Source organism: Onychostruthus taczanowskii, unplaced genomic scaffold, assembly GCF_017590055.1.
Source record: "Onychostruthus taczanowskii isolate IOZ18803 unplaced genomic scaffold, ASM1759005v1 scaffold74, whole genome shotgun sequence".
Lineage (NCBI taxonomy): Eukaryota > Metazoa > Chordata > Aves > Passeriformes > Passeridae > Onychostruthus > Onychostruthus taczanowskii.
The window spans coordinates 937,189-955,688 of NW_024505229.1; the positions used below are offsets into that span (position 1 = coordinate 937,189).

The following is an 18,500-nucleotide window of genomic DNA, read 5'->3' on the forward strand; positions in this document are numbered from 1 at the left end:
ACTAATCCCAGCTTGCTTCATGCCCAGCAGTTTATTTGATTTTCGTAACTCTCCTATCAAAAGAGAGCTCAAATAAGCCTCAAAACTTGAAAGGGGCCTTCAACCTGATGGAAAAAAAAAACCCCCACCAGAGTCCACATAAATAAATGTCATCTTTATTTAACCAAATATAATTTATCCATTAGGTCGACATCTGTCAGTTATAGGAACTATAAATAATTAAGACAGTCTTTTTCCTTTGATAAAAGAGTAAACCAGGATTTTCATCTGCAGGCAGCTGTAGAGTAGGCATGCATTGGAGTGCAACCAGTGGGAAGAGGCTTGTTTCTGGGTTTTTTCCATCAATATTCCTCACTTTTAAATTAAATTCTTCCCTGACCATTCCCCAAGCACACCTCTGACCATATTTAATGTACAGATGCCCCCAGCCCCACAACCCTAGGGAATCTTTTCCTGGGGGATTAAGTGGTGATGTGACACCAGAAAGGCCAGCAGAGCTTCTCTTTATATCCATAAAAGCTGTAGTGTTAATGGAAGGAAATCTTGCATTTAATCCTCAGCATCAGGCAGAGAAATCAGGTGAGCAGCTGAGAATATTCCAGAAAATATTCCAGAAAATATCCAGGATTCCCTGGGCTGAGAGCTCAGCACAGCAGGGACAGGCTTTGTTTTGTGGTTGGGTTTTTTCCTTTGAGCACAGCTTTGGCCAAAGGAGAGCTGAGAAATGTCACCAGAGGGGACAGAGGAGGACCAGAGCTGCTCCCACATGGGACACGGACACAGGAGGAGGGGGACTGAGCCTGATGCTGGATTAGCAAGGGGAAAAAGGGGAAAATCACCTCAAAAATACAACACCTGCTCTTCTGGGGAGCAGCCAGTCCTGCCTCCTGCCCACCTCCAGCAGCAGGGAAGGGTTTGCAGAGCTCCAGAGAGGGCAGGAGCAGCCAGGAGCCCTGGCTTAGCTCCATGTGCTCCGTGGATTTCTAGAATTCCACCCTGACCCTCCTTTCCAACAATCCAGAACTCCTGCATCCTGGCCCTCCTTCCCAACAGCATCATCAGGAGCCAGGCCCAGCTCTGCTGCCAGATCCTGGCCTGGCACAACGAGCCTGGACTAACTTTGGTCTTGGTTTGCCCCTCTGGTTTTGCTGCCCTCCCAGCATGGCCTAAGGGGAAGAGCAGGAATTCCCTGAGGTGAAGAGCACAAAAAGCAGGAGGGGAAGCAGCAGAGGAGGAACCCTGCACTCCCAGGGCTCAGCCAGGGCCTCCCAGCTGGGCTGAGCCCCAGTCCCAGATTTTACACAAGGGCAGGAGGTTCCTGTTCCTGCTCCAAGAGCCAGGGCTCCTGTGATCCTGCACTTCCAGCTGCTTTCCAGCTGGCAGAGAAATCCCAAGGACGTCCTTCCCTAACAGACACCAGGAGCAAAATGCTCCTGCCCAGCTGGGAGCACCCCAGGCTCAGCTGGGGCAGCTGCTGGGTGGCTTTTCCTGCCTGCAAGGGGCCCCTCAGCAGCCAAAAGGAAAGCTGGGCACAAAACCCAGGGGCTGTTTGTCCATCCACCCCTCTGGGAACGTCAGCTGCACCGAGGAGAGCCAGGGAAATGGAGCAGCACCAGGAGGGTCTGCAGAGATCTCTGGCAGTGGGATGGAGATGGTGATGATGATGATGATGGTGGTGATGGGTGGGGAGAGCTCCCAGCCCCTCTGGGTGAGGCTCAGAGCAGCTGAGCTGGGCTCACCAAGGCAGGAGCAGCGTGCTGCAGCCTGGGGCGGGTGGCAAAAGGGAGCCTGAGGTGCCAGCAGAGCCCAGCCAGGGGCTGGGGGTCCCAGATGAGCTCACTCGCATTCCTGGGGTGAACACAGGAGCCTTCCTCACCATCCTCCTCATCCCCCTCACAGACACGCCCCGTTTTTGGGTGTGGGCCCAGGCTGGAGCTTCAGAGAGCCAAGGCAGGGGCACCCCGTGCCCTGAGCCACGGGCTGTGCTTGGCTGGAAGGTGCCAGCTCAGCTGAGCACACCCGAGCTCCACCCGCAGGGTTTAAAACGCTTATGAAGCGAGAAAAGCAGCACTTCAACCTCGAGGGAGGGGCAGGGGGGCTCCCTGCAGGATCTGACCGGGCAGGAACTTCTCTGGAACCTTGGTTCAGACATAACTGCTACGAAAATTGCACTTAGTGATTGTCTCGTTACACTTTTTGTTTGTTTGTTTGTCCTTCCCAAAACTAGGTAGATTCTTCTGTACAAACTCGGCTTGAAATATAAACCAGGTAAAATTCCCATTGAAAATAATGAGAATCCAGTATCAAAGGTGAAATCTTCCAGGGGGGTGGCAGGAGGGGGAAGCAAAGAAACAACAAATGGAAGGAGGAGAGCTGTGGGAAGGGAGGAGCAGGGAGATTTAATCCCCAACATCAGAGTCCCGGTCACCGATGAGCCAGAGCACGTGGAAGCTGAGGGCCAGCAGCCCTGTCCCAATCAGGTCCCCCAGGGCTGTCAGGTACGGGATGGAGAAGTTGTCGGGGTCCAGGTGCCTGCCCCACATCCAGTGCACCATCCAGTCAGCGATGTAGAGCAGGATCAGCACCTGCAAGAGCCACGGCAGCACAGCCCCTGAGCCCTGCAGCCCCACTGCAGCTCTGCCTGGCCCAGGGAGCACAGCCCCAGGGGCACAACAGCCCCATGGGCACAACAACCCCCTGGGAATAACAACCCCATGGGCGCTCTGCCTGGCCCAGGGAGCACAGCCCCACGGGCACAACAACCTCACAGAAAACAACAACCCCACAGCAGCTCTGCCTGGCCCAGGGAGCACAGCCCCACGGGCACAACAGCATCACAGAAAACAACAACCCCACAGGCACAACCACCCCAAGGGAACAACAGCCCCACGGACACAACAGCCCCCTGGGAACAACAACCCCATGGACACAACCCCATGGGCACAACAGCCCCGTGGGAACAACCAGTCCATGGGCACAACAACCCCACAGGCACAACCACCCCATGGGACAGAACAACCCCGTGAGCACAACTCCATGGGAACAACAACAACCCCTGGGCACAACAACCCCACAGGCACAACCACCCCATGGGACAGAACAACCCCGTGAGCACAACAACTCCATGGGAGCAACAACAACCCCCTGGGCACAACAACCCCATGGGCCACCACCATCCCACAGGTACAACAACCCCGCAGGAACAACCACCCCATAGCCACAACAACACCACAACAACCCCGTGGGCACAACAAAATCTGCAGTGGATGCTCTCAAGCCTTTGGTTTTGTGTGTCCCTCAGAGCCCTGTGGGCTCGCCCAGCTCCAGGCTGTGCCAGGGCAAAGGGCAGCACAGGGCACACATTCCCTGCAAAATTCCACATCCTCCTTTCATCACCAGGCCTTTTCAAATTGCCAGATCACCCCGGGGACAGAAACACTTTGGCTATCAAAAAGACTCAAAAGAGACAAAAGGCAGATTGTAAACTCCCCAAGAATGGCAGGATGGAAGAACTGCGAGCACAGGTGTCCACAAAGAGTTCCCGAGGGTCCCCCTGCCCAGCACAGGATCTCCGGGCAGGGACAGGGTCTCTCCCTCCAAGCAGTCCCCAGTGCAGGTGCCACCCGTGTCCCCTGAGCCAGCCCAGCCCCCCGGGGGGCCCAGCTCACCTGGAGCAGTGCTGCTGTCATGTAGAACACGATGAAGATGAGGGTGAGCGTGGTGTGTCCCCCCTGCATGGAGTGGATGGTGTAGAGGAACACCAAGTGCCCGGGCACCACCAGGAGGAAGAGCACGCGGGCAGAGCGGGAGTTCACGTCTGCAAAGGGGACATCAGGCCTGCTTCAGACCCAAAACCAGCTTGGGCAGGGCTTGGCAGCAAGCTGGGCTAGTGGAAGGTGTCCTGCCCATGGCAGGGGGTGGCACTGGGTGAGACTGAAGGTCCCCTCCCACCCAAACCATTCCGTGACCCCACGACCCAAGGCTGCAGGCTGGCAGGGATTTTGGGGGGGTCTGTGCAGGGCCAGGAGCTGCACTGGATGATCCTGTGGGTCCCTTCTGAAACGGGGGGTTAGAAATTTAACTCGGGGGTACAGACCAATTTTGGATTTTTTGTTTAGTCTTTTAACTTGCGTACTCACAAAAATACCTACAGAGAGAGAACAAAGAAGACTCAAAACTACTCAGAAAAGAGATAAAGAGAGGCCCCCACTAACCTTGAGACTAAAACAAACAAAAACTAAATCTGAACTATAAACACATTACAACTACGTGACTAAAAAACTGCACAGGCCCATAAAATTAATAAACCAGTTTAATGCATATGCATCTATATTTTATGCATATGCAACAGGTTAGAAGACAAAGTACACCCAAGAATTTTCAGGAGTGCACATGCCCTTAAGGAGGAGCATGTATCCAGCACAATAAATCATACCAACTTTGCAACTTTAACAAGTTGTGGAGGTTTTTTCCACTGTCCTAGATTGCACAGCAATGTGTGTGTTCCATCCCCATCTGTCAGAGGTGGGCACTTATCTGCTGTTCATTAGGCAGTTTGCTTTATCTCTTCACAAACCAATCCTCCCTCCAGATCTCTGCTGTTCATGGGCCATTAATTATTAATTATAAACTGGCTCTGGCAGGGTTGTTTTGTTGATGTTTGTGCTATTAGATTTGTATTTTTTTAGTTTTCCTAATAACTGTTACTCCTGCTCCCACATCTTTACCTGAGAGCCCCTTAATTTCAAAACTATAAAAATTCAGAGGGAGGGGGTTTACATTTCCCGTTTCAGGAGGGTCTCCCACCCTCCTTAGCAGAACCTGGCTGTTCAAACCCAGCCATGCACAAATCCCCTTCCAGCTCAAGACACCCCACACCCACATCCCCCCCCAGCAGAGCCCTGGATGGGGCAGGGAAGCTCCAGCCTGACCCCGAGCAGGGCTGGGCCCCCTCTGCCGTGCCGAGGCTGCAGCCCCCGGCCCAGGGAGCCCAGCTGGCACCAAGCCTGCCCTCAGGGCTGTACCTGAGCCGAAGAAGGTGCTGCAGGGGCTGGGGCACTTCCGAGGGGCTGTGCCAGGGCTGTCTCCGGGCTCCCCGCTCATGTGCAGGTAGGTGGAGATGCGGCTGGCCTGCACGGCCACCAGGTTGCCACCCACACCTGTGGAAGAGGTTTTACAGCAGCTGCTGAGAGGCAGAGAAGTTTGAGAAGAGGGTCTGTGTTTAGCCCTGGGAGAATTTCCCACCCAGGTGGTTGACGTGGAAATCAAGAAAGAAAGAATAAGGGGAAGGAAGGGGGAAAAAATAAGGAGGGGGGAAAGAAGGGGGAGGGAAAAGAAGGGGGAAAAGAAGAAGAGAAAAGAAGGGGGAAAAGAAGGAGGGGGGAAAAAGAAGAAGGGGAAAAGAAGGTGGGGGGAAAAAGAAGGTGGGGTAAAAAAGAAGGTGGGGGGAAAAAGAAGAAGGAGGGGGAAAAAGAAGAGGAATCTGCAACTGCCTATTCCAATGAGCACTTTATTTATCTTTCCTGACCAATGAGTAAAGTATAAACTTATGAGTTTTGTAAGAATGTATAAAAAGCATGCTTGCTAGAATAAAACGGGGTTTGAAGCCTTCTGAAAATGAGAGTGTGGCTTTGTATTGTGACCATGTCAACTCCAACACAGCTGCAGGGCACAAACAGCAGCCAGGGGATGGCCCAGACACCTCCAGGAGCTGCCCCCAGCAGCCAGCAGGTCTGCAAGTGCCAGGTGCTGGAATTATGTAGGACAGCCTGGTTTTGACCCCAATTCCACTTTTGCAGGATGTGAGGAGCTGGGACAAAGCTGTGGCTTTTCCCCTCAGGCCCCTGAGTAAAAGTGAAGCAGTTCAGTTACTGCAGCTCGGGGGTGGAAGAAAAATGATGAGTCAGGCAACAAAACACACACAGGAAGTTCAAAGCTATTATTTTTCACATGAAACTGTGAAAGCCACCAGCACAGGATGCACTGGCTGAGAATTAACTCCACCTACTGCAAAAAAAAATAAAAATTAAAATGATCCTTCCTGGTTCATCAGGCAAAAAGGAAGTGAAAACTTTGCACCAGAACCAGTCAGATTTCCTGACTCCAAGGCACAAATACAAATCTTTGTGCTGCCAGGTGCCACAAGGCACATGTTTTAGAAGATGGGGGTGTTCCACCAGACAGGAGGAATAAGGAAATTAAGAAGTCCACGGAAATGTGGATTTTTAGGGAATAGCCTCCCAGGCCTATCACCTGAAAAAGTGGCATGGGGGCAGCCAGACCTGTGTACCTCAAAAGAGAATTACTGCCCTGAAATCCCAGATAATCCCAGTTTGCCATGAGCTAAGAGTGAAAGGGTGGCACAGGGGAGCCAAACCTGTGAGCCCCAACAAGGAATGACTGTCCTGAAATCCCAGACAATCCCAGTTTGTCAAGGGCAAAGGGTGACAGGGTGGCAAGGGGGCAGCCAGACCTGTGTGTCCCAAAAGAGAAGGAGTGTCCTGAAATCCCAGATAATTCCAGTTTGCCAAGAGCAAAGAGTGGGGCAAAGGGTGGCATGGGGACAGCCAAACCTGTGTGCCCCTGGCTTCCCAAAAGGGAATGAGTGTCCTGAAGCCCCAGACAACCCCAGTCTGCCAAGAGCTGCAGCCCAGGGCAGGGCAGGACTCACCATTGATGACTGGGGTGAAAACTGCCATCCCAGCAAAGTTGGGGTCCGACACCGTCCTGTCCAAAATCAGCCCCCCGACGCTGCAGGGGGAGAGGGGAGGTCAGTGCTGGGACAAGCCTGGGGGCTCTGGGGACAGGGCCAGGGCCAGGCCCACCTGCTGATGGCCATGGCGATGATGACAGGCTCCCAGCCCGAGTAGAGCACCTCCCTCGTGGCAGAATTCTTCCTGGCAATGATGATCCAGATGGGCAGCAGGGACAGGAAGAAGGCGCACACCAAGGGGTTCACGTAGGCTCTGCTCTCTGGGCAGGGGGGACAAGGAGAAAAAGAAGCAGAAAAATCAAGGCCATGTCCTTCAGGAGCTCCAGAAGGAGCAGGGAAAGTGCAGATGTGGTGGTTCACTGTCACAGCTGTAGCCTGTAAAATAAAACTCTCGGATGTGTTTACCAGCAGATCTCAGTGAGATCTCTGCAATTCCAGCTCTCATCCCCACTGCCCACTCTGGGGCAGGATCTCCCAGTGCTGCTGCCTTCACCCCTGGATGAACCTGGCTGAGTCCCAGCCCTGTGTCCCAGGGAAGGAAGGAGGAGGAGGAGGAGGAAGGAGGAGGAAATTGGGAGTCTGCAGCTGCAGCCCTGCCCTGAGGATCCCCAGCTGGAGCTGACAGCTCAGCAGATGGAATCCAAATCTGCCTTCTCCCACTGCTGCAGCCCCAGCCAAGCCCCTGGAAAGGGCCAGCCTCTCCCTGAACACCTCAGCTGGAGGTGGACAAGGCAGAGAGAAGCTCCATCCCCTCGGAAAGTGCAGATGTGGTGGTTCACTGTCACAGCTGTAGCCTGTAAAATAAAACTCTTGGATGTGTTTACCAGCAGATCTCAGTGAGATCTCTGCAATTCCAGCTCTCATCCCCACTGCCCACTCCAGGGCAGGATCTCCCAGTACTGCTGCCTTCACCCCTGGATGAACCTGGCTGAGTCCCAGCCCCGTGTCCCAGGGAAGGAAGGAGGAGGAGGAGGAGGAAGGAGGAGGAAATTGGGAGTCTGCAGCTGCAGCCCTGCCCTGAGGATCCCCAGCTGGAGCTGACAGCTCAGCAGATGGAATCCAAATCTGCCTTCTCCCACTGCTGCAGCCCCAGCCAAGCCCCTGGAAGGGGCCAGCCTCTCCCTGAACACCTCAGCTGGAGAGGAGGAGGTGGACAAGGCAGAGAGAGGCACCATCCCCTGCCCTAACCTGAACTAAGCCCAACTGAGGGAGCTCCAGAGCAGGAACCCCACACAGCCCAAGGAAGATGATTCCAGAGGAAGAGGGTGAAATGAGAGGGAGACACAGCAAGGACCAGGCAGAGACTGAGCCTTTGGCTGCTCCTCACCCAGCTCCTTGTACAAGCCCCAGCTGATCCCTGAGAGCAGAGCCAGGGTGATGAGGTCCCCCAGGCTGGCAGCGATCGGCGTGGCCACGTTGTCAGGATTGATCCCCATCTTCCTGGAGCCAATGATCACCCCAATCATAATCATGCCTGCAAACAGAAAGAGGCCAGAAAAAAACAGGATTAAGGCAAGGGGAGGTTAATATTTCAGGAAGAGGTGCACAGCAGAGGGGTGGCTCTCACCCAGGACCAGGGAGGCAATGAAGGCAGTGGCCACGCTGCTGGCACACAGCAGCACAGCGTGGTCCATGCTGAAGTGCCCATCTGGGATCCACCCAAACACCACGGCTGCAATTGAGGCCAGGAAGCCAACCACGGTGGCCTGGACCTGGAAATGAAAGCACAGGGTCACCAAGGCACCAGGACAGCCCCAGGGGTGGGGAGAGCCTGAGCACATCCAGAGGAGGCAATGAGGCTGGAGAGGGGCTGGGAACACAAAAACCCTCTGAGGAAGCACTGAGGGAAAGCTGTGGCTGCCTCATCCTTGGAAATGCCCATGGCCAGGTTGGAGCAGCCTGGGATAGTGGAAGGTGTTGCTGTTTCCATGAGAAACGGATGAGCTTTAAGGTCCCTTCCAACCCAAACCATTCCATGATTTTATTCCATGATTCCAAGAGGGAAAACCCACCCAGGGGGATCAGAATCCAGCATGGAAACACCCAGTCCACCCTGCAGGACCACCTGCCTCCCTGTCAGACACAGAATATTGGCAGCAAACAGCAAATCCCAGACATTTAAATGTCAATATTCCCCTTCCCTCTGCCCACCTGTATCAGAGCCATGTTCCCTGTAATCATCTTCCAGAGCTCTTTGGGTGTATCCATTTGGCCAATATTAGCCTGTAAGAGGAAATCAGACACCATTACAGCCTGGCAGCCCTTCACACCTGCTAACAGCCAAATTCCTGCCTGCCAGGAGCAGGAGGGGACCTCAAACCCTCAGCTCTTCCAGGAGAATAACTCAGCAGAAAAGGGAGCGCGGAGCGGAACCAACACCAACAAAAAAATCCAAAAATTTTGGTGTCACCAACCAAAAATCTGATGGGAATGCTGCAAAACCGACGAGATCTCGGTGTGCCCCTGCAGCCACACACTGCTCTGTCCATGGCTCTCTCAGCCATCCTGGCTGGGGCCCAGCCGGGTCAGGCTGCCCCAGGCAGGGGTGCAGAGCCCCAGGTCAGCCCCTGCCCCCAGAGCAGCAGCACAGCTGGCAGCAAAGCCTTTGCTTTGCTCCTTCCCTTTGCTTTCCAAAGGGAAAAGCTGAGCAAACAAGGCTGGAGCCACCTGGGGACACGGGGAGGAGCTGGCAGCCCTGGCACAGGGGGCACCAGGAGAGGCTGAGCAGGATGACCAGGATAAAAAATAACCCAGTAAATATCACTGTGGGTGATACCGACCAGGACCAGAAGGTGGAAATTGCTTTAATTCCTGGTGTAGGATCCTAAATAAGCCAGAGGAATCGCTGCAGGGCATGAACTCTGCTCCTCCCTGCCACCTCCAGGGTCTTTATGGGAAGAATGGGTGAGTTTATACCCAATTTGCATCATTAGCAGCTGATGAACTCAGGAAACAAGGGAGAGGCTCAAACACTGGAGTGGGAAGTGCACCTTGGAGGTGCATTTTGAAGGAATGCATTTTGAATTTTGAAGGAGTTAGAGATGAGACCTCTGAGTTCTTTAGATGATGGGATTTATTTTTCTTGTCTTCTACTCAGACAGGAAGGGTGAGTTCAGCTCACATCCTCACTGCATGGCTCAGAAGGTCTCAAGACCTTTAGTTACAATACCTTTTAAGGATTTATTGACCAATAAAACACTGCAAACAAGGATATTTATGTTTTTGACCCAATCTTTAAATATTTCATCTTATGGACTCCTGCTACAGTGTAAGCTTTCTCAGCTAATCATGCCACACACACAAACCTACAGCACTGCATCCCAAACTTCTTCAAACTTGTGCACAACAGCACAGCAGCAATTTCCTCCTCTCAGGTGGAAAAGAAAACAAGAAACCCAGAAACCATTGATTAATTAATGCCCCTGCTCTCCTTGCTGGATGTGCTTTACTGAGCTGCTCCCACCTCTGTGGCAAATCATCCTGGGCACAGAGGAGGAAGGAATGGGGGAAAAAAACCCCAAAAAGTTGACTGGAGCAGCACATCCAGCACAGGAATTCGAGCTCCATATGAAGCCTGACCTTAAAATTCCAGCCCCACGGCAATTAGGCTGGGATTAGCATAACCTCTCTGTAGTCCCTTAATCCTTTAACTAATGGGGGAGTTTTGCCTCTTAATTGTGAAAGGAATTTCTGAGGTGCCTTAAGGCAGCACTAATTAGAAACCCAAAGCCTGAGAAAGCACTCGAGGCTGTGGGGAGAGCTGGGGCATTGCATTTGTGGGACGAAGGAAGGAATAAAAAATCTGACTCCATGCTCTCAGAAGGCTAATTTATTATTTTAAGATACTATATTATATTAAATAATACTATACTAAAGAATACATAAAAGATATTTACAGAAGGTTAAAAAGATAATAATAAAAGCTCGTGACTCTTTCCAGAGTCTGACAGAGCTTGGCCCTGATTGGCCAATGAGTCAAAACAATTCACATGAAACTAATGAAACAGTAATATTTTTTATTTAATATTATATTAAAGAATATTTAATATTATATTAAGGAATACTATACTAAACTATACTAAGGAATACAAAAAAGATATTTACAGAAGGTTAAAAAGATCATAATAAAAACTCATGACTCTCTTTCCAGAGTCTGACACAGCTTGGCCCCAACTGGTCAATGAGTCAAAACAATTCACATGAAACCAATGAAACAATCACCTGCCAGATAAACAATCCCCAAACACATCCTAAAGCAGTAAAACACAGAAAAAGCAACAAAATAATTATTGTTCTCCTTTTTCTCTGAAGCTTCTTAGAAGAAAAATCTTAAACAAGAAGATTTTTTTGGAAAATATGAACTTACACTTGGGACTCACCTCGGGGAGACCCACACAGGTGGGTGTCTGTCCCCACACAGGTGGGTGTCTGTCCCCACACACACCTGGGACCAGAGATGCCCCTGTGCCACCAGGCACAGGCATGGGGAGGCTCTTGGATGGTCCTGGAGGTGTCCTGCAGCCTTAATGACCCCTGGTTCCATGATTTGAAGGAGAGGAGGCAGAGGCCAAAGCCTCTGGGGTCAGCCTGGGGACAGCAGCAGGACAGGACCCTGTGCTGGTGTCCCCGTGACCCCCCTGCAGCCACCAGGGCAAATGGGGCAAAGTTCTGCACTCCTGACCTGCCACAGCCCGGCTCCTGTGCCAAAGCTGCCCCAGAGCTGCCCCTGCCAGCCCCAGGAGGGGACACACGAGTGCCAGCAGTGCCCCTGTGCCAGCAGTGACCCTGAGCAGCCCTGGCCAGGAGGGACACGGTCCCCGTGGCCAGGACAGCAAAGATCCAAGGATCCCAGCCATGGAGAGGGAGCCAAACAAAGGGAATTGTTTGTTTGTTTCCCAGAGAGAAGGGGTGAACAAAGCTCAGCCTCTGTCCCTGCAGGCTGGCCCAGCAGCTCTGTCCCCCCAGAGCCTGAGGAAGAGAGGGACAGGAGAGGGACAGGAGAGGGACAGGAGAGGGACAGGAGAGGGACAGGAGCTGCCAGAGATGCAGAGAACCCTGAGCAGCTCTGCTGTGCCTTCTCCTGCAGCAAGGGCAGGGCTCAGAGGAAGGGAATGAGCCCAGCAGAATTTTTTGGTGGCATTTGTCTCACTGGCAGCCTCACAGCAATAACTGTCACAGCTGGGCACTGGCCACTCCTTGGCTGGCACTGGCACACCCACCAAACAGGTCACAAAGGGTTTGTCTGGGCTACAACTGGTTAAACACAGTGTTGGAGCCTGTTGACGTGGGCAACCCTAACTCATTTTGGGTTATCTACAGGCATATCTGCATGGCAAAAGCAAGTCAATAAAACTAAGAAGTGCTAGAAGATCATTTGATTCAACTCCACATTTGATTAAAGCCTGGATTTGATTAAACCCCTACATTTGATTAAACCCTACATTTGATTCAGCCCCACATTTGATTCAGCCCCCTGGCCAGAGTGAATTCCAGCAGGACAAACACCCAGCAGTGAGCTCCATCCCCTGCAGAGCCTGTCACTCCCCTGCCAGCTCCCCTCTGCTCCCCAGCTGTCCCCAGGTCCCCTCCTGCCCTGGCTCCTGCCAGCTGCTCTGGTGACACTCCTGTGCCCGGTTCCTGCTGGAACAGCTGGATCCCAGCCAGCTGTCAGCAAAGCTCCAGGACCATTAACCCTTCAAACCCCATCGGCCAGCAGGGTGTAAAATCTTCCCAGCAGCTGAACCCCCGGCTCTGGGGTCACTCACATGGGGAAATTTGGGAATTTTACCCCCACACACACACACAACCCCTCCCAAAGCAGGTGTCCTGTCCCTCCCCAGCTCCTGGGCACTCACAGCTGTGGACAGGCGGGATGCCAGGGTCATCTCCAGGTTCCCCTTCAGCCCCAGCAGAGCAGGAACCAAGATGAACACCTCAGTGACGTGTTTGAAGACATCCCAGTGCTGCAAGATTAAAGCACATTCAGTAAAACCAGCACATCTCAGCAAAGCACATCCAATAAAACCAGCAAATCTCACCAAAACAGATCCAATAAAACCAGCAAATCTCACCAAAACAGATCCAATAAAACCAGCAAATCTCACCAAAACACATTCAATGAAACCAGCAAATCTCACCAAAACACACCCAATAAAACCAGCAAATCTCTCCAAAGCACATTCAATAATAAAACCAGCAAATCTCACCAAAGCACCTCCAATAAAACCAGTAAATCTCTCCAAAGCACATTCAATGAAACCAGCAAATCTCACCAAAACAGATCCAATAAAACCAGCAAATCTCACCAAAACACATTCAATAATAAAACCAGCAAATCTCACCAAAGACCCTCCCATAAAACCAGCAAATCTCACCAAAGCACATTCAATGAAACCAGCACATCTCACCAAAGCACACCCAATAAAACCAGCAAATCTCACCAAAGCACACCCAATAAAACCAGCAAATCTCTCCAAAGCACATTCAATAACAAAACCAGCAAATCTCACCAAAGCACATTCAATGAAACCAGACAATCTCACCAAAACACACCCAATAAAACCAGCAAATCTCACCAAAACAGATCCAATAAAACCAGCAAATCTCACCAAAACACATTCAATAATAAAACCAGCAAATCTCACCAAAGCACATTCAATGAAACCAGCAAATCTCTCCAAAGCACCTCCCATAAAACCAGCAAATCTCTCCAAAGAACCTCCCATAAAACCAGCACACCTCAGGTGGGTGATGCCAGCCTCTGCTGTGGGCTCAGTGCCACCTCTGGCACCTGGCACCGCCCTGAGCAGACACCCCAGTGCCCTCCCTGCTGCCACACTGGGAATTCTGCAGTGGGAATTTTCCCACTTGTGACATTTGCAGCAGCGACCACAGGCTGAGAAAACAGCCCTGAGCCAGCAACTTTCAGTGAAAAATCCCCCAGAGAGTCCCCAGTGACAAAATGTTCACACACCCAGAGGCCAAAACAGGGAAAGATGGAGAGGCTTTGCCCAATACTTGCAGTTTTTGGCAGATTTGAGTGAAGTTTAGTCAGTCTCAGCTGAGAGCTTTTGCTGTGTTTTGCAAATATATATATATTAAAATTGTGTGAATATATATATATATACACAATAAAATTGTGTATATATATATATATTAAAATTGTGTGAATATATATATACACACATTAAAATTGTGTGTATATATATATATATAATGTGTATATATAAATAGTGCATATATATAAATTGTATATATAAAATTTTATCTACATAATAGAATTATATACATTATAGAATGATATCTATTCTATATATTATTATAATAATATAGTACTATAATAATATATAGTATAGTATTATATATATATATATTTGCAAGACACAGCAAAGGCTCTCAGCCATCATAATAATAATAATAACAACAACAATAATAACAATAATAACAATAATAATAATTTTTTTTAATCCAAAACCCAGCCCACTGAGCCACCTTTCCCTGTTACCTGTGTTAACTCAGGCCCTTCCTAACTCCTCTGCCTCTCCAGCTGCCCTGGGGAGAGGGACAGAGGCAGCCACAGTTATTTAGGAAAAAAACCAAAGAGCAACTGTGGGGTAAGCAGCCTTAGGGGAGCACTGAAAACACAAAACCACTCCAGAACCCCTCACAGGCATTTAAAAACACCCCTGGGAGCCACGCCCTGCTTTTTATTGCCCAAAATCTCTCCTGTTCCCCACCCTGCCTGGAGCACACAGAGCACAGGAATGGCAGCTGGGGTTGTGCTGGGTGTCCCTCTGCACTTCCTGCCTGCAAATGTCACCTGCAAACACCACCTGTGCAAATATATATATATATACTCTACTAATATATATTATATTACATGTTTCGAATATAATATATATAGTCTAATATATATAATTTATTATATAATATGTCTAATATAATATATGTCTACCATATATAATATATATACTCTAATATATATGTTCAATGTTATATATATCTAACATATATAATATATACTCTAATATATATATGTCTAATATAATAGATGTCTAATATATATTATATATATGTAGTCTAATGTATATAATATATATGTCTAATATTATATATATAATATATAGCCTAATATATATTATATAATACATGTCTAAGATATATAATATACACAGGCTAATATATATTATATATTCCATAATATATGTCTAATATGTATAATATATATGTAGTCTAATATATATAATTTTAGCTCCAGGACAGGGCTGCTCCTGGAGAAAGACAGAAAAAGCATCTTTGGGGAAGGAAAAGAAGGAGATTTCTGCAGAGCTCAGCTGGCTGCAAGGAGCAGGACCTGTGGGGTCCTGGCAGCTTTCTGCATTTAAATGTTACAAAGCACTGGGGGGCTGTGGGGATCCTGCAGGGAACAAAGCTCCTGAGGAGAGGAGTGACCACAGCCTGGGTCCACAGGCACAGACAGAGCCAGGCTGCTGGGGGAAGGCAGGGAGAAAAAAAAACCAACTGAAAATGGTCCAAAAAATTTAATAAGAACTAGAAAAGGCCAAAAAAACAAACCTAAAAGAGGCCAAAGCAACCCCCCAAAAAAGGTAAAAAAGGCAAAAAATCCCAAAAAATCTAAAACAGGCCAAAACCCCCTCAAAAAAAAAATAAAATAGAAAAGGCAAAAAATAACTGAAAAAGGAAAAAAAAAAAACTAAAAAAGGCAAGAAAGCTCCTAAAAAGGCAAAAAACCCCACCCCTGCTAAAACTTTAAAAAGGCAAAAAAAAAAACCCTAAGAAAGGCAAAAAACCCCACCAAAACAGGCCAAAAAACCCTCAAAAAATGGAAAAAAACCCCCAAAACTCAAAAAGGCAAAGGAAAATGCCCACCAAAACCTAGAAAAGGCCAAAAAGAAAAAAACCAAACCCAAAAAAACTTAACTAAAAAAGGCTAAAGAGAAAAAAAAAAAAAAAAAAAAAAAAGAGGGAAAGAAGAGGAAATAAGAATTTCAGTTCAGGACATGGAGGTGTTAAAATCCCTGTAACAGCCCCTCTGAAAAGCACAGAAACACAGAAATAATCTGGTTTTAGGGAGGCAAACACAGCAGGATGTGCCCAGGAGCCCACGCAGCACTGAGGGCTGAGCTGGACCTGGCCCTGCTGGAGGTTCTGGAAGAATCTTCCCCCTCGGTTGAATCCCAAGGCTGAAGGGAGTTGGAGCTGCTGGCAGCACAGGCTGGGCTGCTGTGGGACGCAGGAATTCCAAAGTTTTTCTTCCTAAAGGCCACGGGAATCAGGGCAGGAGATCAGGGCTGAGCCAGATCTCCCAGCCCTGCCTGTGCCTGCTCCAGGAAAAACCTCAGCTTGGGCTCAAATCACTTTGGGGAACTTCCAGAAGAGCCAGGCAGGGACCTCGTGAGGGGAAAACACGCTTGAAACGTTCTTATTTTTCAGAAAACGATTCCAGTAAAGCCGTCCCGGATTAATTTCCCCCGTCCAGCCTTTCCTGTTTGGAGTCACCTCCCGGCTGTCCCGGCAGGTCCCACCAGGAGAGGCCACAGGGATGAGCAGAGCTCAAAGGCACGCAGGGAAACTGCTGCTCTGGGCAGGACAGCACGAGGAGAGGCTGCCTGACCACCCACAAATCCCAAAAAAAACCCTCAGGCTTCCTGGCACTGGACACTGACACTGGAGCCTCTCCCTGCCCACAGCACCGGGCCTTGTTTACCCAGCCCAGCACACCCAGCAGCTCCAAGCCCAGCATTTTTTGGTTGCCCACAGCTCCCAAATGGCTGTGTCCCCATCCCAAAGCTGTGGGTGAGGCCATTTGGGATGAGTTTTGTGCCTCAGAGTGGGAGGTTCTGCCCGGCCTGGCCTTCAGGGCACAGGAGAAGCTGCCAGGCACGCCTGGGGAACGTGGTGGGAGCAGCACAGGAGCCTCAGCTTGCAAAGACGGCGTTCCCACATGGAAACACAACCAGGCTGGCACATTCCCACAGGGAACACCTTGGTTTTCATCCAGGGGCAACTGCCAGCTCCCTGCTGGCCTTTTCTCCACAGCCCTGTCAGGGGAACGCTCCTGTCATCCCCGGTGCCCCCAGGGCACAGGGAAGTGCTGCAGGAAGCTCTGGAATGAGCCACACGGAGAGAAAACACCAACCTGGCTGGCAGGAGCCTGGGCCAGCACAGCGAGCACCTGAGGTGGGAAAGGGACAAGAGGAGCCAGCCCCCGGGGCTGGGGTGTCACCAGGCAGCAGCAGGGATGGGATCTGTCTCCCCGTGCTCCCAGCTCCCAGGCTGCACCTTCTCCTCTGAGCCAGTGCCCTCTCCTTCCTTCATCCCTCACACCTCTCCCATGTCTTTAAATTAACTTAATGTACAAAGCCAGGGCTGGGACAAGGTGCTGCAGGGCTCCCCATCTCCCCACCCAGCACACCAGGAGAAAGCTGTTTTCCCTCCTCCCTGTTGCTGAAGCAGCCCTGGCACTCCACGGCTGCAGCCAGCCCTGCTGTGCAGCGTGCCAGGGGAGCAGCAGCCTTACCTGCACGATGTCCAGCACCATGCCAGCAGCGACCGTGCCGAAGCCTGCCAGCAGGAAGGGGAACAGCACCTGCAGCCCGATGGAAAACGAGGTCTCCTTGAGGGGCGAGGGGGGCTCGGGCCCCCGGTCCGTGCTGGTGTCATCGCTCTCGTTGCTCTGGCTGCCGTTTTCCAGCAGGGCATCCTCCTCCCTCACCCCCTTGGCGTTGGCACGGGACTCCAGCACCACCACTTCCACCCCGGTGCCATCGGGCCGCAGGAAATCCGCAGGCTGCCCGCAGCCCGGGCTGGCCAGGCAGTCCCCGGGCACCACGGCCCCGTTGGCCTGGGGGTTCTCCTTGTGCTCCAGCGTGGAAGTCATGCTGCAGGACACGCTCCTCTGACCCTTGGCTCGGTGGGCCTACAGCCAGCAGCTGCTCCAGGAGGGATCTTCTGCCAGCAGCTTATCCACACGGCCTTCCCAGCATCTAGGGGTGAGCTGTGCCAGCCCTGCTCGCCCGCCCGGGAGTGCGGAGCCTGCTCCTGCAGCAGAGATCCCCATCCAGCAGCGCCCGGGGACAGGGACACGGGGCACAGGGCGGGCAGGGGACACGGCAGGAGCTGGGCAGGGCAGCAATTCCCTCTGGCTCTGCTCCCCTCCAGCGCCGTGTGCTGCGGCAGCCGCCCAGGCAGGATCCCAGCTCTCCTCCCGAGATGTCTTAGCGCATCTTCTCCCAGGTTTCTTCCAGCAGATGGGATGGGGCACAGGGAAAACCAGATGAAGTGAGGGAAAACCAGATGAACTGAAGGACGCAGAAGCTTAAAGGAACACTGAAGGAGGGCACTGGCTTTTAGACATGATCCCACTCAGGCTCTTCTCGCTGCCAGGGCTTTGCCACTTCCTCCAGCGGCACCGTCCCTCTGCAGAACTCCAGGCTGAAGGCTCCTGCGGGCTTTCCGCCAGAACAGCCAGCGATTCCAGCAGGCTCGAGTGTCACTGCCGCCCTCCTCCTCCTCCTCCTCCCCAGCAGAATTTCTCGCCCAGCAGCACGAGGCGAGCGCGGTTCTTACTCGCAGTAACAGCAGCTCCCACCGAAGGTTACTCACGGAGCTGGGCAGGCTGCCGGGTGGGGGCTGGCATTTGGACAGCCTGGCATCCAACGTGGCTTTCCAAGAACTCGCCTGTCACCTGAAACACACGGGAGGAAAGCCGATATTCCGGGGGGTCCCGTGGCAGCCCGCATCAGCGGCTCGGTCCGTTTCCTCCAAC

At 51.4% G+C, this 18,500-nt stretch overlaps 1 protein-coding gene across 1 annotated transcript; it reads right to left on the reverse strand.

The window, feature by feature from the left end:
- Positions 1–139: 139 nt before the first annotated feature.
- On the reverse strand, positions 140–18,171 carry SLC41A1 (solute carrier family 41 member 1). The gene is made up of 10 exons (XM_041422683.1): positions 17,253–18,171; positions 12,568–12,675; positions 8,864–8,935; positions 8,280–8,424; positions 8,040–8,186; positions 6,825–6,972; positions 6,671–6,750; positions 5,025–5,159; positions 3,669–3,817; positions 140–2,585 (listed from the first exon to the last, which is right to left on the reverse strand). Exons 1-10 carry the CDS (start codon positions 17,610–17,612, stop codon positions 2,400–2,402), a joined length of 1,530 nt encoding a protein of 509 aa, XP_041278617.1. The 5' UTR covers positions 17,613–18,171; the 3' UTR covers positions 140–2,399.
- Positions 18,172–18,500: the final 329 nt, after the last annotated feature.

Coding starts and splice junctions, on each gene's coding strand:
- SLC41A1 (XM_041422683.1), bottom strand. CDS start 17,612: ATGACTTCCACGCTGGAGCACAAGGAGAACCCCCAGGCCAACGGGGCC. Junction 6,751..6,824: donor ATCGCCATGGCCATCAGCAG/GTGGGCCTGGCC, acceptor CTCCCCCTGCAG/CGTCGGGGGGCTGATTTTGG. Junction 2,586..3,668: donor TGACAGCAGCACTGCTCCAG/GTGAGCTGGGCC, acceptor TGGCTCTTGCAG/GTGCTGATCCTGCTCTACAT.